The sequence below is a fragment of the Rana temporaria genome, chromosome 7 (genome assembly GCF_905171775.1).
Source record: "Rana temporaria chromosome 7, aRanTem1.1, whole genome shotgun sequence".
NCBI lineage: Eukaryota > Metazoa > Chordata > Amphibia > Anura > Ranidae > Rana > Rana temporaria.
In genome coordinates this window covers 166,090,989-166,116,934 of record NC_053495.1, presented here as the reverse complement: position 1 = coordinate 166,116,934, position 25,946 = coordinate 166,090,989, and the positions used below count along the sequence as shown (strand labels likewise).

The 25,946-nt window shown below is 42.4% G+C and overlaps 1 protein-coding gene across 2 annotated transcripts in view; it reads left to right on the top strand.

Moving 5' to 3' along the window:
• The window catches only part of PAPPA2 (pappalysin 2), a 364,705-nt gene that overhangs the window by 97,425 nt on the left and 241,334 nt on the right, over positions 1-25,946 (top strand). For both annotated transcript variants that reach the window (XM_040360367.1, XM_040360366.1), the window contains exon 3: positions 23,631-24,687. In XM_040360367.1, coding sequence (XP_040216301.1) covers positions 23,631-24,687 — 1,057 coding nt within the window. The remainder of the gene's footprint in view (positions 1-23,630; positions 24,688-25,946) is intronic.

Below are 25,946 nucleotides of genomic sequence, written 5' to 3'. Positions count from 1 at the left end.
ATTTGGATTCCCAGATAGTAGCTAATGTTCCCTAGCTCCTTGATTTCAAAGTTTACTTTCCGCTTGTGAACTGATCTGATCTGATTTATAATTCCCTTCTTGTTCAAAACAAGTTACAATATCATCAACATTGATAAGGATGTATATCCATCTGTCTTCTTGATTCTTGGAGTAGAGACAGGGGTCTTCTTTACTTCTTGAGAATCCCTCTCTGGTAAGTACTTCATTCTCTTTCTCATTCCACATCCTTGCAGATTGCATAAGACCATAGATGCTCTTCTGAAGTTCACACACAAGGTTGTCTCCTTGCTCAAACCCTGGTGGTTGCTCCATGTAGAGGTCTTCCTAAATGTCTCAATATAGGCGGTTTTAACGTCTAGGGCCCGGATTCACAGACACTGGCGCATATTTATTCACGTCGGAACAACTGCCTAAGATACATCGGAACACTGCCTATGGCGTGAACGTAACCTACGCCTAGTCATATTCACGTCCTACGTAAACTACGTAAAATACCTCGGCTTGTGTTCCCTGGTGCAGCCCTTTGCATGGATGCTGCTGAGTTACACCTCCTTTATGGGGCATAATTTTACGCCGGACGTATGACTTTACGCGCACTGCGTCGGACGGACGTACGTTCGTGAATCGGCGTATCTCCCTCATTTGCATATGTGAATAGAAAATCAATGTGAGTGCCAAATACGTTCAGCGTAAATATGCGCCCACTCTATGCCGACGTAGGCAAGTTACAGGAGTATCTTAGTTTTGTGGTCATGGCGCACAGATACGACGGCGCATATTTGCACTTACGCGGCATATCTGGAGATACGTCGGCGCAAGTGCTTTGTGAATCCGGGCCTAGGTGTTTGACTTGCATGCCCTTTCCGGATGCAACGCTAAGAAGCACTCTGATGGTGGAGTGTTTTACTACGGGAGCGAAAGTTTTATCGTAATCTTCACTAAATTTCTTTCTTTTTTTGACCAAAAATATGAAGCAGAATACAACTTGGCCTAAATTGAAGAAATTTGTTTTTTTTTTTACATTTTTTTTCTTGGAAATGTTTTATAGCAGAAAGCAAATGATGTGTTTTTTTTTTCCAAAATTGTCGCTCGTTTTTTGTTTATAGAGTTAAAAAGAAAAAAAAACGCAGAGATGATCGAATGCCACCAAAAGAAAGCTCTATTTTTGGGGGGAAAAAAGGACATTAATTTTGTTTGGGTACAGCATTGCACGACCACGCAATTGTTAGTTAAAGTGCAGCAGTGCTGTATAGCAAAAAATGGCCTGATCATTGAGAGGGTAAATCCTGCCGGGGCTGAAGTGGTTAAATCTGGTAAGCAGTTTGGGATTAGTAGTGCACACCCAGGTGAAGAGTGTCACATATTTTACTGGATTATTGGATTTTATTGACACATACATTTTTTATGGACTGTACACTGAACACTTTCTGGATCATGTGGGATTTATTTGAAAGCACTTTTTTATATTTAATTTTATTTTGAACTTTTTGAACACATATATGTATTTATTAATTCCAGTTTTCCACTTGATGTATCTTTATATGTTTATATATGCATTTGCACTTTTCGGATAGCTCTACACTTTTGTGTTTTCTATTTGTTTATATGTGTATGTGGATCTTTGGTGAGTGCAGCTGTCACGGTAGTTCCTTTAGCTGTTGTTTTCACTTGAGACACCTAGCACAATCATTATTATTTTTATTCTGCATGGGATGCTCATAACTTTAGCAGCATAAGTACTGAACAACAAAGATAAGTGTGATTCTTATGGTTCCTTAGATTTGGGCTTTAACCTTTGAGATCAAATCTATGAAAGGAGGGAACCATGATTGACTCAGGCCAATCTGTGTATGTTTGAGCTTCTTTCATTTGTCATGTTAGAGGATTTGTGTTCTGTCAGGTCAGCACAAAGTGATATACTGTATGTGGTGTATGCTTCATAGTCTTAAACATGATTCAGTACATGGGAGAAAAGATTTTGGCTGGGCAACTAAAAATCTAAATAGCACCACATCCCTAAATACATAGGAACATATAAAGGAGGATTTTTCATGGGACTTTGAAGGCGCAAAAATACAAAAATATATAGAAAAATATAAATGTAATACATTCAAAAATGAATTCAAGATGAATACATAGAATACATTCAATAAATTGATCTTGATATACAGACAAGTGGTGTAAACTGATTTAGTCTCTACATGTTTCGCTGTTTCACAGACTTCTTCAGGAGAACTTTAATATCAGGCACTATGTATAAGTTCACTAAAATGAAAACATACAAATTAGAAAAAAGTATGTTTTTTTTTTTTCAAAAACGTTATTTCTACCACCAAGGGCGAGTCCAGATTCTCATAACAATCATATATAAACAGTTACATAAAAGATATATCAAAATACTCAATCAAAGAATAATAATCATATCCTTCATAGCACCCTCCCTGCACCCCCAGGGAGGATATCCTGCCGATTTTGCAGCGAGCAGGTGGACCACCACTGCTCACTGTATCTGGGATCGCCCTATCCATTTTCCATTTTCTCAGTATAAACAAAAACTCAAAGAAGATAAAAAAAAGAAAAAAAAAATACTTAAAAAAGAGGAGGGGGGATAGGGGAACAAATGGGAGGGAGGGGAATAAAGGTAGGGAATACCCTGAGTAGGCGATGGGTAACTAGTTATTAACTATTTTAAATTGTACTACCTATATCTGACCTTCATGAATTAAACAGGATCAAACCTTCTTCAGAAGCAATAAACCTATTCCACTGTCTCCATACCTCTGCATACTTTTCTTGTTGGTTTTTTACCTCCAACCGTAGGAGGTAGCGTATTTTTCCACCTAAGTGGAATACATGCTTTGGCCGCGTTTACTAAGTGTCGTAAGATAGATTTCTTATATTTTTAACAGGTATATTCATAACATGTAGTAAAAAAAAGGCTGGGTCCTACGGTATCTTGTAGTCTGTAAATTTTTGACTAATGTTCCGTACCTCCTTCCAGTAAGATGTTATTTTTGGGCACGACCAAAAAATATGTAACATCGTACATGTACAGTATATCATGTTTTCATTTTAGTGATCTTATACATAGTGCCTGATATTAAAGTTCTACTGAAGAAGCCTGTGGAGACTAAATCAGTTTGCACTACTTGTCTGTATATCAAGATGCATTAATCTTGAATGAATTTTTTAATGTTTTAAATTTATATTTTTCTATATATTTTTGCATTTTTAGCGCCTTAAAAGTCCCACAAAAAAAAATCATCCTTTATATGTTCCTATGATTCAGTACATGTTGGGAGGTGTGATCTACAATACCTCTGAATGTAACACAATTAGACAATGATGATATTCAACAGCCAGCAAAGGTTGATGTATATATTGCTTTATATCTATATAGACTGTGAAATAATTGCATTATCGCTAATGTAGAATTATAATTATCAGCATTGTACAACAAAATGGCTCAGCCCAGCTTATCAATAGTAGAATAATATTATATAGAAATTGAGCCACACTAATCAAATTACTAATCAAATTACTAATCAAATTACCAGGCTCTCTCAAATAATATCTACAGCCACATCATACACTTACATTTTATAACATCAGCATTTTAATAACAATACAAATAATAAAAATTTTAACAATCCAATATAAGCTTACTTGAAAAATCTCCTTTCATTTTGTGAGTTCTGCTTGTTTTCTGCTTGTCACTTTCCACAACTTTCTGAATTCCCAGCATACTTTGCAGCTTCTCCTCAATTTCTGAGGACTATATATCCCATGGTACTTTGCTGTGTGTAAGTAGAAATTCATATGTAGTTTAGAAGACTTAGTAGTTTAGTAGTTTAGGCTCTGTGAAATATGTGAAACAGCAGTGCCTACTTATAGGACACAGCGGTTATGTTTCACAGAATTCAGTAAAGTAAATTAGAGGAGATCTTCAAACTTCAAGATCATTCAGATTAATATGAGCAGGCTAGAAAAAAATGTAAAACAATTATATGATTTTACATATTGATCATTGAAGGTGCTAGGTGGAATAATAGTTTGCTAGGTAAACTCAGAGGCCCAGATTCTCAAAGACTTACAACGGCGTATCTCCAGATACGCCGTCGTAAGTCCGAATGGCCGCCGTCGTATCTATGCGCCTGATTCATAGAATCAGTTACGCATAGATTTGGCCAAGATACAAGTGGCATAAGTATCCTACGCCGTTGTATCTTGGGGTGCATATTTACGCTGGCCGCTAGGTGGCGCTTCCGTTGATTTCTGCGTTGAATATGTAAATGAGCAAGATACGCCGATTCACGAACGTATGTACGCCCATCGCAATTAGTTAAGCCGTTTAAGTAAGACATACGCCGGCGTAAAGATAAAGCTGGTCTCTAGGTGGCGCAGCCCATGCAAGGTATGGACATCGGAACAAGCGTATCTTTTTACGTCGTTTTATGTAAGTCGTACGTAAATTGGGCTGTGCGTAGGTTACGTTTATGTCACAGGCATTGAGCCGGCGTATCTTTGGGCGTAAATACGCCGTTCGTTCGGCCATGCATCTACATGGGGTCACGCTTAATTTAAATACAACACGCCCACGACCTGCCTACTTTGAATTACGCGCGCTTACGCCGGCCGATTCACGCTACGCCGCCGCAACTTAGGACGCAAGTGCTTTGTGAATACAGCCCTTGCCTCTCTAAGTAGCGGCGGCGTAGCGTAAATAGGATACGCTACGCCCGCACAACGTTATGCCGCCCTACGTGAATCTAGGCCAGAGTGTAATTCCCAGCAAAAGTAAACTGAGATAATACTGACACACACACTGGGGTTGATTTATTTAAAGTTGGGAGTGCGAAAATCTGGTGCAGCTGTCCATAAAAAAAATCAGCTTCTATTTTTTTTTGCCAAATCTTAATTGAAAAAGCTTACGCTGATTGGCTACAATGCACAGCTGCACCAGATTCTCCATTCTCAACTTATAGTAACTCAACCGCTATGTTACCAAAAGTTTTGGGACACTGCCTTTACAGGCACATGAATTTTAATGTCATCCCAGTCTTAGTCCGCAGGGTTCAATATCGAATTGGCCCACCCTTTGCAGATATAATAGCTTCAACTCTTCTGGGAAGGCTGTCCACAAGTTTTAGGAGTGTCTATGGGAATGTTTGAAGTGCATTTGTGAGGTAAGGCATTGATGTGGATCTAAAGGCCTGTCTCGCAGTCTCTGCTCTAATTCATCCCAAAGATGTTCTATTGGGTTGAGGTCAAGACTCTATGCAGTCCAGTCAAGTTCCTCCACCCCAAACTCATCCATGTCTTTATGGACCTTGCTTTGTGCACTGGTGTGCAGTCATGTTGCGACAGGAAGGGACCATCCCCAAACTGCTCCCACAAAGCAGGGAGCAAAACAAAATCCCAAATGTCTTGGTATGCTGACACCTTAAAGGTTTCATTCACTGGTCAAAACAATGGCTGGTCATTGAGCAGCCAAATCTTCCGGGGCTGAAGTGGTTAAATGAAAACATTTTTGGACCACTTTTGGACAAATATACAGTATGTAAAAACACAAAGGGGTATATTTATAAAGCAGTGAATGTTGCATTTACCAAGCATTCACTGAGGGTGTATCTCCCTGGTGCAGGGCTGACAGTTATTGACTGGTTTTGAATGACAGTTATTGACTCACCTGCAGAAAGTGTTTGGTGGTGAATATCACATTCACTGCTTTATAAATAGACAAGAAAATGTTAATAGCTGTGTTGATCCTGTAGGATGGCAGCCTGGGCTATGTGTCTCATGTAGCAGGAAATCAAACTTGAAATGCTTGTTTACTTTGTGTTATTGTATAAATTTGCAGTTTCCACTTTGGTGGAAGTTCAACTGGAAAATAAATTGATAATATGTGCTGCAAACTGCTTATACTGTACTGAAATACATTCTCGTGTTTCTTTGTGTAAGGATAAACAAGGCCTAGGGTTGCCACCTGTCCGGTTTTGACCCGGACATTCCGGGTTTTGACACATGTGCCTGGGTTTCAACCTGCCTGAAACCTGGACACATATAGCAACAATTCAACTGTGGCCCGGCCGCAACATCTAGAGCGGCGCATAATTTCCACAGCCTGCTGCCATCAATGTACACTGTCAAATACACTGCCTGTGCGAGAGCAGGGCAGTGGGCGCCCTGTAAATGGCTGAATGAGTCATGTGCACCCAGCGCTTGGGTCTGTGATTGGCGAGGCAGGGCTGGACTGTGGGTGTTTGCGGCCGCCCGGAGTCCCACCTCCCCGACTGGCACGCTGTGTTACTCCTGACTGAGGTGAGATCTCTCTGCAATCTGCTCTTCCACCCACCCGGCTGTCAGCCCGCCCTTCTCTATAAGCCACCCCCCTCTGTCAGCCCGCCTTTCTCTGTAAGCCACCCCCCTCTGTCAGCATCCCCCCTCTCTGTCAGCAACCCCCCGTCAGCCCCCATCTCTGTCAGCAACCCCCCTCTATCAGCAACCCCCCCTGTCAGCCCCCCCTCTCTGTCAGCAACCCCCCTGTCAGCCCCCCTCTCTGTCAGCAACCCCCCTCTATCAGCAACCCCCCTGTCAGCTCCCCCTCTCTGTCATCAACCCCCGTCTGTCAGCAACCCCCCTCTGTCAGCAACCCCCTTCTGTCAGCAACCCCCCTCTCTGTCAGCAACCCCCCTGTCAGCCCCCCTCTCTGTCAGAAACCCCTCTCTGTCAGCAACCCGCCCCTGTCAGCACCCTCTCTGTCAGCAACCCCCCCTGTCAGCCCCTCTCTCTGTCAGCAACCCCCCTGTCAGCCCCCCTCTCTGTCAGCAACCCCGCCCTGTCAGCCCCCCTCTCTGTCAGCAACCCCCCCTCTGTCAGCAACCCCCCTGTCAGCCCCACTCTTTGTCAGCAACCCCCCTCTATCAGCAACCTCCCTGTCAGCCCCCCTCGCTGTCAGGAACCCCCCCCCTCTATCAGCCCCCTCTCTGTCAGCAACCACCCCTCTATCAGAACCCCTTTCTGTTAGCAACCCCCCTCTATCAGCCCCCCTCTCTGTCAGGAACCCCCCTCTATCAGTCCCCCTCTCTGTCATCCCCCCTCTATCAGTCCCCCTCTCTGTTTGCAACCCCCCTTGTCAGCCCACTTCTCTGTCAGCAACCCCCTTCTCTGTCAGCCCCCCTCCCTGTCAGCAACCCCTGTCAGCCCCCCTCTCTGTCAGCAACCCCCTCCTTTGTCAGATCCCCTCTCTGTCAGCAACCCCCCTGTTAGCCCCCCTCTCTGTCAGCAACCCCCTCCTCTGTCATCCCCTCTCTCTGTCAGCAACCCCCTCCTCTGTCATCCCCCCTCTCTGTCAGCAACCCCCCCTTTCAGCAACCCCCCTGTCAGCCCCCTCTCTGTCAGCAAACCCCCTGTCAGCCCCCCTCTCTGTCAGCAACCCCCTCCTCTGCCAGCTAATTCTCTGTCAGCAACCCCCCTGTCAGCCCCCCTTTCTGTCAGCAACCCCCTCCTCTGTCAGCCCCCCTCTCTGTCAGCAAACCCCCCTCTTTCAGCCCCCCTCTATGTCAGCAACCCCCCTGTCAGCCCCCCTCTCTGTCAGCAACCCCCTCCTCTGCCAACTAACTCTCTGTCAGCAACACCCCTGTCAGCCCCCCTTTCTGTCAGCAACCCCCTCCTCTGTCAGCCCCCCTCTCTGTCAGCAAACCCCCCTCTATCAGCCCCCCTCTCTGTCAGCAACCCCCCTGTCAGCCCCCCTCTCTGTCAGCAACCCCCTCCTCTGTCAGTCCCTCTCTCTGTCAGCAACCACCTCCTCAGTCAACCCCCCTGTCTGTCAGCAACCCCCCCTGTCAGCCCCCTCTCTGTCAGCCAACCCCTCCTCTGTCAGTTACCCCCTTCCATCTGTCAGCTACCCCCCTCCTCTATAAGCCACCCTCTCCTCTGTCAGCTACCCCCCCTCTGTCAGCTACCCCCAAACAGCATGCAAACCCCCCATTCTTCTAATGTCCTGCAGCCGGGTTGCACCGTCTGTCTAAGTGATCTCTCTCCCCCACCCAGCAGCTGGCACCGATGCCACCAGAGACAGTGAATGGAGGGCCACTGGACTGGTGTCCTAGCAACCAGGGATGCTTTTGCAGGAGAAAGCATGATATTACAGACTCTGCCCCCTAACAGGTTCACACACACATCTTTGCAGCGGCTCCTGTAAGGTAAGGGGCTTTTGTCTCGCTGTAATGGAGGTCTCTTTTGGGGGGCACAGGCACTGTCTTATATTTATTAGTTATTTTCTTCTCTATTTGTGGGGTGCCTGTGGATTGCTTTTGATTTTTTTGTAGAATGTAGGGTTGTAAAATGTACAGTGCCACTTTGTGAACAGTTTGTCTGGGGTTGGGTTCAGTAGAGCTGATTCCGGTTTTTGGATGGAGGTACACTTCTCTACTGACACCGTCCACTGCCCTACTGACACCGTCCACTGCCCTACTGACACCGTTCACTGCCCTACTGACACCGTCCACTGCCCCACTGACACTGTCCACTGCCCTACTGACACCGCCCTTTGTTCTACTGACATTGTTGACTGATCTACTGGCTGACAGTGTCCACTTTTAAGGTAGGCTGGTTTCATATTTTAACTGACATTTCTTTTATTAATTAAATCATATTTTATGGGTACATGAATGCTTTAGTTTTGTTTAACCATGCCCCTTTAAGTCCCCCCACTGTTAATGCAATTTGGCCACCGCCACTGTTCACCGTAGCACACCTCATTACTACTCTCTTTGGGTAACCCAAAAGGTGTCCCAGGTATTTTACAATCCTATAGGGCCAGATTCTCAAAAGAATTACGCCGGTGTATCTACAGATACACCAGCGTAATTCGAAAATCCCGCCGGCGTATCATTGTTTTGTATTCTCAAAACAAGATACGCCAGAATTAGGCTAGGATCCGACTGGTGTAAGTCACTTACACAGTCAGATCCTAAATGCAATACTACGCTGGCCGCTAGGTGGCTTTTACGTCGATTTTAGCGTTGCATATGCAAATGAGCCGAATACGCCGATTCCCGAACGTTTTTGCGCCGCTTCGCCGTAGTTGTTTCCGTAAGCGTAAGGTTACCCCTGCTTAACATGGCATACGTCGGTCCAGCGTATGCCATGTTAAGTATGGCTGTCGGGACAGCGTCAGGTTTTTCCGTTGTTTACGTCGTTTACGTAACTTGTCGCGAATAGGGCTGTGCGTTAATTACGTTCACGTCGAAACCAATGTATTTGTGGCGTACTACGGAGCATGCGCACTGGGCTACGTTTAAGGCCGGCGCATGCGCAGTTCATTCGGCACGGGGGCGCGCTTAATTTAAATACAAGCCGCCCCCTTTGAATTACGAAGGGATACGCCGGGCCATTTACACCACGCCGCCGCAAATTGTGGAGCAAGTGCTTTGAGAATACGGCACTTGCTCCACTAAGTTGCGGCGGCGTAGTGTAAATAGCTTACGCTACGCTATGCCGGAATCTACGTGAATCTGGCCCATAGCGTGTACTACAAAAAATTTGCTGTGCGCCATGAAAGTGTTCGGGTTTGGCTTGATGAACAGGTGGCAACCCTAACAAGGCCCCTTTCACAGTTTGTCAGTTTTTCAAGTGGACCCGATCGGACTACCCATTTTTCTTTATGGGGAGGCAGATGTAAACGGATATGTGTCAGTTTACACCCGCCTGCATCCGATCTGATCTGGTCCGTCAAAAACAGACGGATGGGGACCCATTCCCCATCCATCTAGCAGAATGCATGACAGAAAGATAGCAATAGACAGTTGGTCTGATTCCATCCAACCACCACACAGAGAACAGTTGGCTATGTCTGCTCTGCATAGCGGGGCACTGGGGGGGGGCAGGGCGATGATGTCATCAAGAGCAATTTGGCCACACCAACTGTTGGCTTTGGCTTGCAATGCACACCAAATTACTACTCTCCTGGGGCCCCCAAAGGTGTCCCAGGCCACTAAAGTGTTCGGGATGGGCTTGAAGAAAAGGTGGCAACCCTAGTATAGGTATCAGTATTGGTGACAGTGTAGGGTTCCGTGTTAGTTACAGTGTAGGAGTCAGTGTTAGTGACAGTGTAGGGGTCAGTGTTAGTGACAGTGTAGGGGTCAGGTCAGTGTTAGTGACAGTGTAGGGGTCAGTGTTAGTGACAGTGTAGGGGTCAGTGTTAGTGACAGTGTAGGAGTCAGTGTTAGTGACAGTGTAGGGGTCAGTGTTAGTGACAGTGTAGGGGTCAGTGTTAGTGACAGTGTAGGGGTCAGGTCAGTGTTAGTGACAGTGTAGGGGTCAGTGTTAGTGACAGTGTAGGGGTCAGGTCAGTGTTAGTGACATTGTAGGGGTCAGTGTTAGTGACAGTGTAGGGGTCAGTGTTACTGACATTGTAGGGGCAGTGTTATTGACAGTGCATGGGTCACTGTTAGTGACAGTGTAGGAGTCAGTGTTAGTGACAGTGTAGGGGTCAGGTCAGTGTTAGTGACATTGTAGGGGTCAGTGTTAGTGACAGTGTAGGGGTCAGTGTTACTGACATTGTAGGGGCAGTGTTATTGACAGTGCATGGGTCACTGTTAGTGACAGTGTAGGAGTCAGTGTTAGTGACAGTGTAGGGGTCAGTGTTAGTGACATTGTAAGGGTCAGTGTTAGTGACAGTGTAGGGGTCAGTGTAGTGACAGTGTAGGGGTCAGTGTTAGTGACAGTGTAGGGGTCAGTGTTAGTGACAGTGTAGGGGTCAGGTAAGTGTTAGTGACAGTGTAGGGGTCAGTATTAGTGACAGTGTAGGGGTCAGGTAAGTGTTAGTGACAGTGTAGGGGTCAGTGTTAGTGACAGTGTAGGGGTCAGGTCAGTGTTATTGACAGTGTAGGGGTCAGTGTTAGTGACAGTGTAGGGGTCATTATTACTATGTAGATATCAATGGGGTTGATTTAAAAAAGATGAAAACTAATTTCAACATTTTTGGGTACATACAATGTTTGTTATTCTGAGCTGCACATGCCCAGTTGCCCACGTCTTTCCACTACTTTTATTAAATCCCATTCATATCTTGAAAGCTAGCAGAAGGGCTATAAAAATGTAAATGATCTACAGTATAACTGATAAAACATTATAGGCCAATTAGTAAATTTATGTCTAATAATTATGGAACGAACATGACAAAACTCTCTGTTTGTACATAAGGCGCTGACTACACATTTGAACTTTCTTATATCTGTTGAACAGATGGATATAATACTAATATTAATTAACCCTTGCTTGATAGCAATGCCCATTTTTAGCCACTAGAGGGAATTATTGCTTCATGGATAGAGCATTGAGAGATTATTATTTTCCAATGCTGCATTTTTTTTTCTTTCCCAAACGAAAGAGAATCTTATATAAGCAGTAATGAAGCAGAGCCTCTATTCTGGGACACTCATATCTATTGCTTTGCTGTGACCTTTTCACCAGTTCTAATTATGCATGAAAATTGACACAAGTCCCTGGCTTGTTAAGACATCACATTACTGCAACTGCCAGTAAGGTCCTGTGGGTTCCCTGGTCCGTGCGAATTGGGGGAAACTCTTAAAGATCCTGACATATTGTAACTTTCATTTTGCAGGCAATAATATTTGTCATTGTCTAATGTGTTCCAAGCCCATTCATTGGTAACGCTGCTGTTTTAGTATAAAATCTGCAGGGGGCAGTGTTAGTTTTCTTATTGCCACCTGCTTTCTACATTCTTGCTACTGTACATAAGTTTAGAAAAACGGCACCTTAGATCTAATAGATATTAACGCTATAGATTTTCAATATGATTTGTAAGATACATAATGTGTACTGAGAACATCTGTAGTATGCTGGATACCCACAACAAATAACTTGGTTATTAAAGTAAATTAACGCAGCTTGCTTAACGTTGGCAAATGAGCAATCTGGTATGCATTATGTCAAAATAATGTTCCTCTAGTGCAATTGTAGTTGTTTGTGCTGTTTACTGTATTTAAACAACAAACAATCTTACTTCTGAAGACAAAACATCAGCTTATGTTATCTTGTGCGTCCTGCACACAATTTTTTGTTGCAGTACAATTAGGACAAAAGCTACACTTATGTTGATACAACTAGAAAGAGACCTTATCAACACACCAACTGATTCTATCAGCTTCACCTTTTACCAGTATTGTACTGCAGTTTTTGGGCCGGATTCAGATACGAGATACGACGGCGTATCTCCTGATACGCCTTCGTATCTCTGAGTGCGGGCCGTCGTATCTATGCGCCTGATTCAGAGAATCAGCTCCGCATAGATTTCCCTAAGACCTGACCGGTGTAAGTGTCTTACACCGTCGTATCTTAGGCTGCATATTTACGCTGGCCACTAGGTGGCGCTTCCATATAGTTACGCAAGGAATATGCTAATTAGGTATTTACGCCGATTCAGAAACATACGTCCGGCCAGCGCATTTTTTTACGTCGTTTACGTTGGGCTTTTTCCGGCGTAAAGTTACCCCTGCTATATGAGGAGTAGCTAATGTTAAGTATGTTAAGTATGGACGTCGTTCCTGCGCCAAGTTTTGAAAATTTTACGTCGTTTGCGTAAGTCGTTCGCGAATAGGGCTGTAAGTAAGTTACGCTCACGTCTAAAGCAATGACGTCTTGCGGCGTAATTTCGAGCATGGGCCGTTCGTAAAAAACTTCAAACACGTGGGGTCACAGTGTATTTACATAAAACACGCCCACATCATCCCCATTTGAATTAGGCGGGCTTACGCCGACACACATACGTTACGCCGCCGTAACTAAGGGCGCAAGTTCTTTCTGCATACGGAACTTGCGCCCTAAGTTACGGCGGCATACCGTATGTGAGCTACGTTACGCCGCGCCGGCAGATACTGCAATGTATCTGAATTCGGCCCAGTGTCACTAAACCCACAACAGTAAAATCAGTCTGTATATGTTGTAAAGCATGATTGTTATACCCATTGTGGAACCTAAGGTGTTAATCCTCTGCATTGTGTATGAGGGTTGTTTGATCCTGTCTTCTATGATCCTCCCCTTCTTGCATCATTGGCCACACAACATGTCCAGATAAGACAGTTAGTGGAGTCAGGCTGCACATGCTCAGTCTGGTGTTTATTGCTGGAGAGGTTTTTTCTTTCTTGGTAGAGTGCATGTGATCATCACATGGCCAATCAGCACTGTGCAGCCTCCTAGGACTATCAGAGTAGAATGGAAACTCCTCGTACAAGCTTTAACCAGACACTGATAGAAGTCACAAGACTGCTATATACTGCTGATGAGAAAAGGTATTGAGCAGTTTATATTTACTAAAATAATTTCATTTTCATGTTCGGTGTACTGTGGGAGACCAGATTTAGTGAATGCAGGGTTTAGTAACACTTTAATCCCAAAAAGACCCAAAGTAATTATGCTAACACTTCACCTATTGATTGTTATAACACTTTAAATTGTATGTAGCACCCTTTACCCCTGGGTGGTAGATATAGTCCCACAGGTGGCTCAGTGGGCTAACATCTCAATAGTAGTAGCAGTAGGGCCTTTGGAAGCAGTATTTTGGTAAATATTTGGATAAATACTGCAGTCCTGTTCTCTGTTCAGTTGCAGAGGACCCCTTTCTTTAATCAAGACCCTTGACCCTCTAGAACAAACCTCTAGAACAGGGGTCTCCAAACTTTCTAAACAAAGAGTCAGTGTACCGTCCTCCAGACTTCAGATGGGCTGGACTGTGGCTATTGGGAGTAGAAAAAGTCCTGACGTCAGTGCGAATAAACAATGCCTCATCTATGGTATATATAGCATCCCATCATTGGTGCCAGTAGGGGGAACTGTGTCCCATTGCTGGTGTCAGTGTAAAGAATTGTGCCCCATCTTTGGTGTCATTGGGAGGAATTGTGCCTCACTGTTGGTGTCATTGAGAGAAATTCTGCCCTTTCATTGGTATCAGTAGGGGGAATTACGTCCCATCGTTGGTATGAGTGGATGTAAATAGTGCCCCAAGGGCCAGATAAAATCAAGAAAAGCGCCGCAGTTTGGGGACCACTGGTCTAGAAACACAGTACCCTTGTCATTTCTTGTCAGCCAAAAATAAATCACAAGCATAAAGTAGTTTACAAGGTTAAAAAAGACACAGGTTCATCGGGTTCAAGGGCATTCCTACTCTCTCCTGAGTTGCAGTGGACCTCTTTCTTTATTCAAGTTGTTCCTTGACCCTCTAGAACAGGGTACTCCAAACCTCTAGAACAGGGTTCTCCATACCTCTAGAACAGGGTTCTCCATACCTCTAGAACAGGGTTCTCCATACCTCTAGAACAGGGTACTCCAAACCTCTAGAACAGGGTTTTCCATACCTCTAGAACAGGGTTCTCCATACCTCTAGAACAGGGTTCTCCATACCTCTAGAACAGGGTACTCCAAACCTCTAGAACAGGGTTCTCCATACCTCTAGAGCAGGGGTCTCCAAATTTTCAAAACAAAGGGCCAGTTTTCTGTCCTCAAGACTTTAGGGGGGCTAAAGGGAGTAGAAAAGGTCCTGACGTCAGTGGGAAAAAATAATACCCCATCATTGGTGCCAGTGGGAGGAATTGTGATCCATCATTGATTTTACTGGGCCCCATTGTTGGTGTCATTAGGAAAAAAACGATCCTGTCAGAACGAGGTGACGTAAAACACAACGACGTGCTGAAAAAAACGAAGTTCAATGCTTCCAAGCATGCGTCGACTTGATTCTGAGCATGCATGGATTTTTAACCGATGGACGTGCCTACAAACAATCGTTTTTTTCTATCGGTTAGGTATCCATCGGTTAAATTTAAAACAAGATTGCTTTTTTTAACCTATGGATAAATATCCGATGGGGCCTACACACGATCGGTTTGGTCCGATGAAAACCTATCCATCAGACCGTTCTCATCGGTTTGACTGACTGTGTGTATGCGGCATTAGTGGCATTATGATATAGTACATTATGAAGTGCATAGTACATTATTATTTCTATATGATTATAATATAGTGTTATGATATTGTACATAATGAAGATATATAGTCTTCAAAATGTTTTAGCAATATTAAGAAGATGGAAATTTTGGCTCTGCCATACAATGATTCAAAAGCTATTCAGTACGTACGCATGTGTGTGTTAATGCAAGTACTGGTGTAAACTTGTGAGTAGCTGCATTGAATAACTGATTTCTATGGGCGACAGTATGCAACAGCTGTCGTGTCTGAACAGGGAAATATTTCAGAATTTTACATTCCAGGTGAACGTGTGTAATGAGGCCTTAATCTAGTCTTATGCCGCGTACACACGACCATTTTTTATGTCATTGAAAAAAACAAAGTTTTTCTCAATGTGATTCCTCTCAAGCCTGCCTTGCATACACACGATCGTGATAAAAAATGCTCGATCAAAGCGTGGTGACGTACAACACGTACAATGGCACTATAAAGATGACGTTCCATTCGAATGGCGCCACCCTTTGGGCTGATTATGCTAATTTCCTGTCTCATAACTTCCTTCTGAGCATGCACGTTTTTTTCTACGTCGTTAAAGCCTACACACATCCATTTTTCACAATGAGAAAAACAGTGAGAAAAAAAAGAGCATGTTCTAAATTTGTTGAGAAAAAAGCTCTGGAGCCTACACACGACCGTTTTTAATGACCAATTTAAAAATGGCATTTATTTCACCATGAAAAATGGTCGTGTGTACGCGGCATTGTGAACAGTGAGGTCCCAAAAAATTTTGCTATACAAATGGTATTAGTAAAAGGAGACTGTTGTCTTTCAATGCAAGATGACTGTAAAGTTGTAAATGTAAATAAAGTTGTACTTTACAAAAACAGCAAACAAATGCTCAATTGGCAATCACTTTGCATCTCTCTTCTTGAAGCTAACCTGTTGGCATATTGAAAAAAGAAAAAAACAATAAACTGGCAGTACATTAGAAAAATAAACTTCTTTTTGGGTGGGCAGCAGTGGTGCTCATTAGGGGCGCAGGGGTGCTGCCCTCCTAATCCATGCGCCCGGCCCCTAATCTGCATTGATTTTTTTTTAAGCACATGATTAGAGGCTAATGCCGCGTACACACGATCATTTTTCGGCATGAAAAAAACTTTGTTTTTAAAAAATTTCATTTAAAATTATGGTGTGTGGGCTTCACATCATTTTTCAGGTTCTGAAAAACGACAAAAAAAAATTGAACATGCTGCATTTTTTAACGTCGTTTTAAACAATGTCGTTTTTCGGGTTGTAAAAGATTATCGTGTGTGGGCTAAAACGACGTTAAAAACCTGCGCATGCTCAGAAGCAAGTTATGAGACGGGAGCGCTCGTTCTGGTAAAACTACCGTACATAATGGAGTAAGCACATTCATCACGCTGTAACAGACAAAAAAGCGTGAACCGTCTTTTACTAACACGGAATCAGCTAAAGCAGCCCCAAGGCGAATGGAACTTCCCCTTTATAGTGCCGCCGTACGTGTTGTACGTCACCGTGCTTTGCTAGATCATTTTTTAAAAACGATGGTGTATGGGCAACGTCGTTTTAATGATGAAGTTGGAAAAACGTTGTTTTTTCAACATGCTGAAAAACAACTTTTTTTCATGCTGAAAAATGATCGTGTGTACGCAGCATGAGGCTCTAATTGGCTTAAAAAAAAGGGTGAGCTTGGATCGCAGAGCACTGCGTCCGAAGCCCATCCAGTTGTGTGATGTTAGTGAATTCATTTTTACAAATGTCTTCCTGCTTCTCCTCCCGGCCAATCGAGTCTCAGGACTCCCGGGCAAACAGGTCTCAGGACCCACTTCCTGTTCGGCCGGTAGGAAAAGCAATGACCCCTTCAGCAACAGCCTCTTCCTGAAGCCCTACCCCGGAATCTCCTCCCCGCACCTGTACCGCAGCACCCTAGCATAAGGTAAGGCCATGAATCGCATGCTGGGGGGGTGCAAGTCGATCGCTCGAATTCCTGCTTGATTGTTTGATCGTGCGCAGAGGGTAGTGGTGGGTGTGAGTTGAACCTCAATCAAGCTAACGCCCGGGGGAGTAGTGCGAGTGCCTCCCCCCCACCCACAATATTAAGCACCGGCCACTACTGTTGGGCAGTGTGTTAAAACCTCACCCACTGGCTTCTCTGGGGTTGGCGGGGGGGGGGGGGGAACCACAGTTTTGGGGTGGGGGCGAACCAATATATAACATCCCCTGAAGTGTCAGATACCAGCGTTGGTGGGCTCTGCAAAGAAGCAAAAATTCAACATGCCACCCGTTAGAAATTAAAAGGTCACTAAAGGAATTTTTTTTAGCTAAATAGCTTCCTTTACCTTACTGCAGTCCTGGTTTAATGTCCTCATTGTTCGTTTTTGCTCTGATGTTGCTGTAATCCCTCTCTGTTCTGAACAGTCTGTTTCCTGATGAAAAAAGTCATGGGAGCTTTCTCTCTGTGGTCACTAATCAAGGAGGTGTGATTACTGTGTGTCTAAAACCCCTCAACACCAATCGGTTTCGTTTTACAAACCATCACTGCCCTGTATTGGCTCTTTGTCTCTGTTCATCACATAAGCATGAAACAGCATGCAAAAACTAAACTGAAACTGCAGGTACATTAAATGATTGATTTGTATCTATTTTTAATCATTTTTAAAAGGAATCAGTTAACTATTATGTCTCTATACCCTGTAAACAGTCATTTCAGCAAAAAAAAAATAATTTCCTTTACAACTCCTTTAATTAATCTGCTACTCTTTTTTTTTTTTACTTGTGATAACATTTTAGGGCTGTTATAATAAATGTGTATTAATGGGTCACTAAAGGATTTTTTTTTTTTAGCTAAATAGTTTAATTTACCTTACTGCAGTCCTGGTTTCATGTCCTCATTGTTAGTTTTTGCTTTGATGTTGCTGTAATTCCTCTCTGTTCTGGACACTTCCTGGTTGTCTGTTTCCTGATCACCGCAGTACTGGGAGATTTCTCACTGTGGTGACTAATCAAGGAGGTGTGATAACTGTGTGTCAGCACCAATCCAGTTTCGTTTTGCAAAACCTTCACTGCCCTCTATTGGCTCTCTGGCTCTGTACATCAGAGGAACCAGGAAACAACAGCAAAAACTAAACTAAACTGTAGGCACATTATATGATTGTTTTTTATCTATTTTCAATCATTTTTAAAAGGAATCAGTTAACTATTATGTCTCTATACCCTGTAAACAGTCATTTCAGCTAAAAAATGTTTTTCCTTTAGTGACCCTTTAAGTATCACATGACCTGATAAGAGTGTAAAAATGTAAAGTTTATCTGTATTTTCTATTTGCTATTTTATATGTAACACTGCTCCTTTAAGTAACTGACAAAATAAAGATGTTCACAAGCTACACTCTATTAAAAACAGTAGATTCCAATGCTAAAGTCCAAATGATTACAACAGAGCCTTGAAGAATTGATTATGCTGTTCACACACATAGATGCTAAGGACAATTTATGAGAAAACTTCTACTCTGAATAACTGTCAAGAACCTTTGGCAACCACTGTATTGCCTGCCATTTAGCAACAATAGCAAATATCAAAAGTTGACAGGTCTGTGCTTTAGTGCTTTAGACATTTGGCCACATAGAATAAGAAATGTTTACTAAACTTAAATACAAAGCTAAAAAACCTAGTCGCTTTTACAGGCGTTTGGCGGTTATTTTTTGTCAGCATGTAAATACACTAGTATATTAGCCTATTGTATCCATACACATATAGGGGTTTACAGACTCCCCAAAAAAATAAGAAATAATGCGCAAAGCTCTTGTTAACACTAAACGTGTTTAGTTGCATTCACGTGTTAATGTATTCTAATGGCTTAAATAAATGTTTTTCTGGCCTATAGAATACATCAATGTGAACTTGTATAAACGTGTGTGCAAAACACAGCTCTTAACACATTTTGTAAGTAGCTTTCTCCCACCAGGAGAAAAGGAGTTTGGAGGAGCTGAATAAATGCTTATAGCCAGATTCTGGTACGGCGGTGCATCTTTCAGGTGGCGTAGCGTATCGTATTTACTCTACGTCGCCGTAAGGCAGAGAGGCAAGTGCTGTATTCACAAAGCACTTGCCTCCTAAGTTACGGCGGCGTAGCGTAAATGGGGCCGGCATAAGCGCGCCTAATTCAAATGAGGATGAGGGGGCGTGTTTTATGTAAATGGGTGGTGACCCGACGTGATTGATGTTTTTTTACGAACGGCTCATGCGCCGTCCGTGTACATATCCCAGTGTGCATTGCTCCAAAGAACGCCGCAAGGACGTATTGGTTTCGACGTGAGCGTAAATTACGTCCAGCCCCATTCACAGACGACTTACGCCAACAACGTAAAAATGTCAAATTTCGACGCGGAAACGTCGGCCATACTTAACATTGACTAGGCCAGTTATTTGTTCGACTAACTTTACGCCGGAAAAAGCCGTATGTAAACGACGTAAAAAAAATGCGCCGGACGCACGTACGTTTCTGAATCGGCGTATCTAGTCATTTGCATATTCTACGCCAAACTCAACGGAAGCGCCACCTAGCGGCCAGCCTAAATATTGCACCCTAAGATACGACGGCGTAGGAGACTTACGCCGCTCGTATCTTAGCCTAATTTAAGCGTATCTGGTTTCCAGAATACGCTTAAATTTAGGACGGCGTAGATTCAGAGTTACGTCGGCGTATCTACTAATACGCCAGCGTAAAGCTATCTCAATCTGGCTATTAGTGTGGGTGAAGCCTAGTTTTCCCTGTAAACCAATAGTAGCCAGACACCCAGAGCAAGCCTACTAATCAAAATAGGGCCTCAGTTTTCACCGCCACCGCAAATTTTTGTTTTTACACTTTTTTTGTACTAACTTTATTGCAATCACAAGGGGTGAACAACATCCCTTGTGACAGCATGTGACAGCATGGGCAGTGACAGGTCCTCTTTATGGAGAGATTTGAGGTCTATTAGACCCCAAATCTCTCCTCTTGAGGCGGATCTAAGCTGCAATTTTTCGGCGGCCGATAGGTGGCGTTTACATCGAATTCCGTGTTGAGTATGCAAATTAGCTAGTTATGGCGATCCACGAACGTACGACCGGCCGGCGCATTTTTTTATGTCGTTTGCTTTCGGCTTTTTCCGGCGTATAGTTAAAGCTGCTGTTATGAGGCGTACTCAATGTTAAGTATGGCCGTCGTTCCCGCATACAATTTTGAATTTTTTACGTCGTTTGCATAAGTCCTTTGCGAATAGGGATTACGCGCAGGTACGTGGATCTGCCCCAATGTTTTTAAAAATCTTCTCTAATATTTTTCTTTTCTACAAGAAACCAAGAAACATTGGTGTTTGTAATTCACTTTCCTATACAGATAATAAATGGTGGCCTGAGTTGATCGTTTACATGTAGAGAAGTGTCACATAGTAAAGTTGCCTGGGGGCAAAAAAATCATGCCTGTATGTTCACACATTCAGTACCCATGTCATTGCAAGGCACACAATAGGCAGCTGCTGCTTAGCTCACCATGTACACCACCTTTTAGTGCCAAACTACAGTAGGCTGAGTTATAAAGGCTTAATGTATCCGCAACAAACATTACACATTTATTTACAATTTGTGTAATAATTTTGTGTTTTTTTAAATGTGGTGCTACAAGACTGATTTAACTAAGTGAAAACTAATAAAAAGGATTATATACAAAAGGCAAACATAAAAATCGGTAATGGATGAAGTGGAGAAGAGAGAAAGAGGTTTTAAAAACTCAACGTGTGTGTGTGTGTGTGTGTATGTATGTATGTATGTATGTTCCAGCATCACGTCCAAACGGCTAAAGATATTAACATGAAACTTGGCACACATGTTACTTATATGTCAGCAACAAACATAGGATAGGTGGTTTAACCCTTACCCACCCCCATTTGCCATGGTCAGGGTTTTCCTTTAAAGTTCCATTCAACTCTATGGGAAATACATGTTACTTCATAACTTCCAAACGGCTGTAGATATTTCGCTAACACTTGGTCACATGTTACTTATATGTCCACTTAAACTATAGGATAGTTAATTTATCCCTTAACTACCCCCATTTGTGAGGGTCGGGGTTTTTGTTTAAAGTCCCATGCAAATCAATGGGAAATGTATGTTCCCACATAACTTCTGTACGCCTGGAGATATTTCAATAATACCTGGTACACATATTACTTTTTTTGCCAAATAAAAATATATGACAGTTAAATTAACCCTTACCTACACCCTTATATAAAAGATGGGTATATTTATATTACTATGATTTTCCTTCCCAAAAGATTAAGATAGAAAGACCGGTCAACGCCGGGTATTCAGCTAGTTAAGGATAACAAATAAGTAAAAAAAAGGTTAAATAGGAAAAAATTTCATTTGATTTTCAAGTTTTCAAGAACTGATTTTATGTGCATATCAAAGTTAAATTAAATTTGATTTTCATTGTAAGCACTAGCCAAAATAATTTGTAGTAATAAATTAAGACCATTAGCTGGATTCACGTAGGGCGGCGTATGTTTCAGCCGGCGTAGCGTATCGTATTTATGCTACGCCGCCGTAAGTTAGAGAGGCAAGTGCTGTATTCACAAAGCACTTGCGCCCTAAGTTACGGCGGCGTAGCGTAAATGTGCAGGCCTAAGCGCGCCTAATTCAAATGAGGAACAGGGGGGCGTGTTTTATGTTAATAAATCGTGACCCGACGTGATTGACATTTTTTACGAACGGCGCATGCGCCGTCCGTGGACATATCCCAGTGTGCATTGCTCCAAAGTACGCCGCAAGGGCTTATTGGTTTCGACGTGAACGTAAATTACGTCCAGCCCCATTCATGGATGACTTACGCAAACAACGTAAAATTTTCAAAATTCGACGCGGGAACGACGTCCATACTTAACATTGGCTAGGCCAGCTTTTTGGTAGAATAACTTTACGCCTGAAAACGCCTTACGTAAACGGCGTATCTTTACTGCGACGGGAAAGCGTACGTTCGTGAATAGGCGTATCTCGCTGATTTGCGCTTTCTAGGCGTAAATCAGCGCTCACGCCCCTAGCGGCCGTCAGAACTAGACAGCTAAGATACGACGGCACAGGCCGTCGTATCTTAGCTACATTTAAGTGTATCTCAATTTGAGAATACACTTAAATGTACGACGTCGCAGATTCAGAGTTACGACGGCGTATCTACTCATACGCCAGCGTAAACCTCTCTGAATCTGGCTACATAAGTCCTTTTTTCAGGCTCTATTCATACAGAAAGAAAAAAAGGCAATATTTGGGACTTTAGATGAGACGCAAGGAAGGGTTTGCACCTCCAACCCTAATTGCTATGCAAAAAAAGAAGGGGGGAGGGTGGGACTTTGAATGATGTGCGTGGGGTAGAGCCAGACAACTCCATATGTACAGTATATGTAAATAATTATATTTATTATTAGATCAAATTAGGGCATGGATCAACCCATATAAATTCATAATAGCACATTGGCATATAAAATACAAAAAAACAACATACATATTGTGATTTATAACCAACATGACACAGAGAATAAATATTGTACATCACAGTCCCCCAAATGGGACTTGGGTTGGTAAAACAATAAAACCATCTAGAATCATAAATATGATGTAGATGTATCAAAAAAAGCTCAACAACGGAATTCATACAGAAACTACTATAAGTACTATTGATTCAGTTTAACCCTGACCTAAAGTTGTATTTATATTTATTATTGCTTAGTTGTAGAATTGCACAAACAAATCTATCTATCTATCTATCTATCTATCTATCTATCTATCTATCTATCTATCTATCTATCTATCTATCTATCTATCTATCTATCTTTTGCTCTTTCTTTCTTGCTATCTACCTATTTATCTTTCTCTTTCTTTCTTTCTTTCTTTCTTTCTTTCTTTCTTTCTTTCTTTCTTTCTTTCTTTCTTTCTTTCTTTCTTTCTTTCTTTCTACCCATCTATCTACATGTTTTCTATCTATGTTTAAAATTACTGTCATGAGTAGCAATAGATTCTTTTTTCTTTACGCATTTTACTATGACTGCTTTTGAGATGTTCATGCTGTCGTCTTTCCCCTTAATTTGTGAACTTCTGTGACTTATATAACATGAAATTGTGATAATGTGCACACAAGCCTTAATTGGCTTATAGGGGAAGTGGAGGAAAAGGTGTGCTTTTAAAAAAAATGTCAATTGTCATGCTGCTTTGACATGCTAAGAAAATGTTTACAAAAATCATCTTTTTTTTTATATTTAATTTTCAGTCGGGAAATGTATTTTTTAGAATGTGTTGATTAGGTCCTTGAGAAACTAATGATAGCATGAATCCAGGAGACTACCCGCAAGTGCATGATAATTGCAATTCACTGTGAAGAGATATTTTTTCCTGAAGTCATTGGGATAAAAGTCAAGTTGGCTTTATTACTTAGCCATCTCTGACTGGTTTTCAGATGGCTAGAGGTGAAGGTTTTTTTATTTTTTTCACAATGTGCTTTGATAACAAATAATTTAACCCTTGTTCCTAGATATGCCAAGTCCTTATCAGCTATCCCCCTTTGTGTCTTCTACCAGGCATGTTTGATAATTGCTCTCATGTGGGGAGTGACCGTGGTTGGTCTATTGGTATACGTCCTGCTGTGTTCGGGTCAAAAAAAGATGCACGTTTCTACTTCTCACTTCGAACTGATCGTTCCCCAACTGCTACTACCTTGCTGTCTCCACAAAGCTACAATGCTGGAACTTGGACTCATCTTGCTGCTAGCTATGATGGGCAACAAATGTTACTCTATGTGGATGGAGTACAAGTTGCAAGAGCAAAAGATCAACAGGGTCCCCTTCATAGTGCTTATATATCCTTATGCAGATCCCTCTTGGTTGGTGGAGACAACTCAGAGACTGGTAACCACTATCGAGGCCATCTCTTCTCCCTCTATCTGTGGAATGAGGTTAGGACTCAGAAACAGCTGAGATTTGAATCCATGAGAAGAATGTATCAGACCTCATTTGGAGTACAGAGCTTCTCATTATTGTCCAGGAATATATGGAATATATACAGAGATGGGGTATATCCAGAAGTTGTGCCGGGGCTTGTGCCAGTGAAGGGCATAATCTCATCCATCTCAGTCCCTCCTTGTGGGAAAACGTTATGTGATTTGCCAGATGTGTCTGCTGGATATAGCAGGCCTGAGTTAAAATGGGAAAAGGAGATCCATTACCGGGTGGTCAATCTGTGTGAAAATGATGGTTCCAGGCCTTTAATTAATGCTGAAAAAATACAGAGACAACATGAGGCTTTATCAGATGCTTATAGCCCACACGGCATTCACTGGCAGCTAAACGTAGTGGAGATCCATAACTCTAGCCTACGGAATCGAGTTGTGCTTCCTGGTTGTGAGCCAAGGAAAGTTGGCAATGATCAATGTGATCCTGAATGTAAGCATCTACTTACTGGCTATGATGGTGGTGATTGTAGGTTCTTCAGACCTTGCAGTTCCAGAAAAAAAGGTGATGGAATATGTCACCTTGAATGCAACACCGCAAGAGATGATTATGATGATGGGGACTGTTGTTTAACCAAAGGACCTGGCAATACTAGCAAAACTTGCTTTGATCCTGATGCACAGGGGAGGTAAGGATATATAAAACCTATTACAGAAATATTAAAATTGTGCGTATTAAATATTTCAATATTTCTGCATACATGTAATTGTGCTATTAATTTGTTATATTGGTGTATATTCTTGTTGATTATTTTGTATTTCATGTATCTGTAACCCATGTTAAAGGGTTGTAAAGGTAAAAAAATGTTTTCCTAAAAAGCTTCCTTTACCTTAGTGCAGTCCTCTTTTACTTATCTCATCCTTCGATTTTGCTTTTAAATGTCCTTATTTCTTCTGAGAAATCCTCACTTCCTGTTCTTCTGTCTGTAACTCCACACAGTGATGCAAGGCTTTCTCCCTGGTGTGGAGTGTCGTGCGAGCAGGAGAGTCAGGACACCCTCTAACACACAGCTCCTTTCTCTATATGCAATGTAGAGAGTGTCCTGACTCTTCTGCTCGCCCCCCCCTCAAGGGAGGGGGTGAGCACGACACTCCACATCAGGGAGAAAGCCTTGAATTACTGTGTGTAGTTACAGACAGAAGAACAGGAAGTGAGGATTTATCAGAAGAAATAAGGACATTTAAAAGCAAAATCGAAGGATGAGGTAAGTGAAGAAGGACTGCACTAAGGTAAAGGAAGCTATTTAGGAAAACATTTTTTTACCTTTACAACCCCTTTAAGTTATCAATGGTGCTATAATATTATGCATATATCTTACCACTACCATGGTCAAATCAAATTATTTAGGAAAGTCATAAAGTGAAACTGTGGAGAAAATATTTTTCAAAGTTCACAGCACAGCCACAGAAGTTGCTCTGCTTAGCTTTATATAATCAGAAAACACCAAGACTAAACTATTTATACCAAACTCAATATCATTTATGAACAAGTTAAACAGAATTGGTTCCAGGACAGAGCCTTGACGTAGCCCATTTACAGCTCCAGACAGTTCAGAAGATAAATAGCATATCTTGTGAATGGTCTAAAGTTTTAAGTGTGGTACCCCAAGGCTCTGTACTGGGAACAATTCTGTTTAACTTGTTCATAAATGATATTTAGGTTGGTATAATTAGTTCAGTCTCAGTGTTTACTGAGCATACTGTTGATAAAGCAACTTTTAGAGAAAGCCCTCAATAAAATAAACTACAACTACAACTACATAGCAAATAGAGTTTAATTTTGAAAAATATAAAGTAATTCACATAGGCGCTATGGGGGAGAACCTCTGGGGGATTCTAGAAAGAAAAAGGATCCGGGGATCCTAGTAATTCACATGCTCAGCAATAG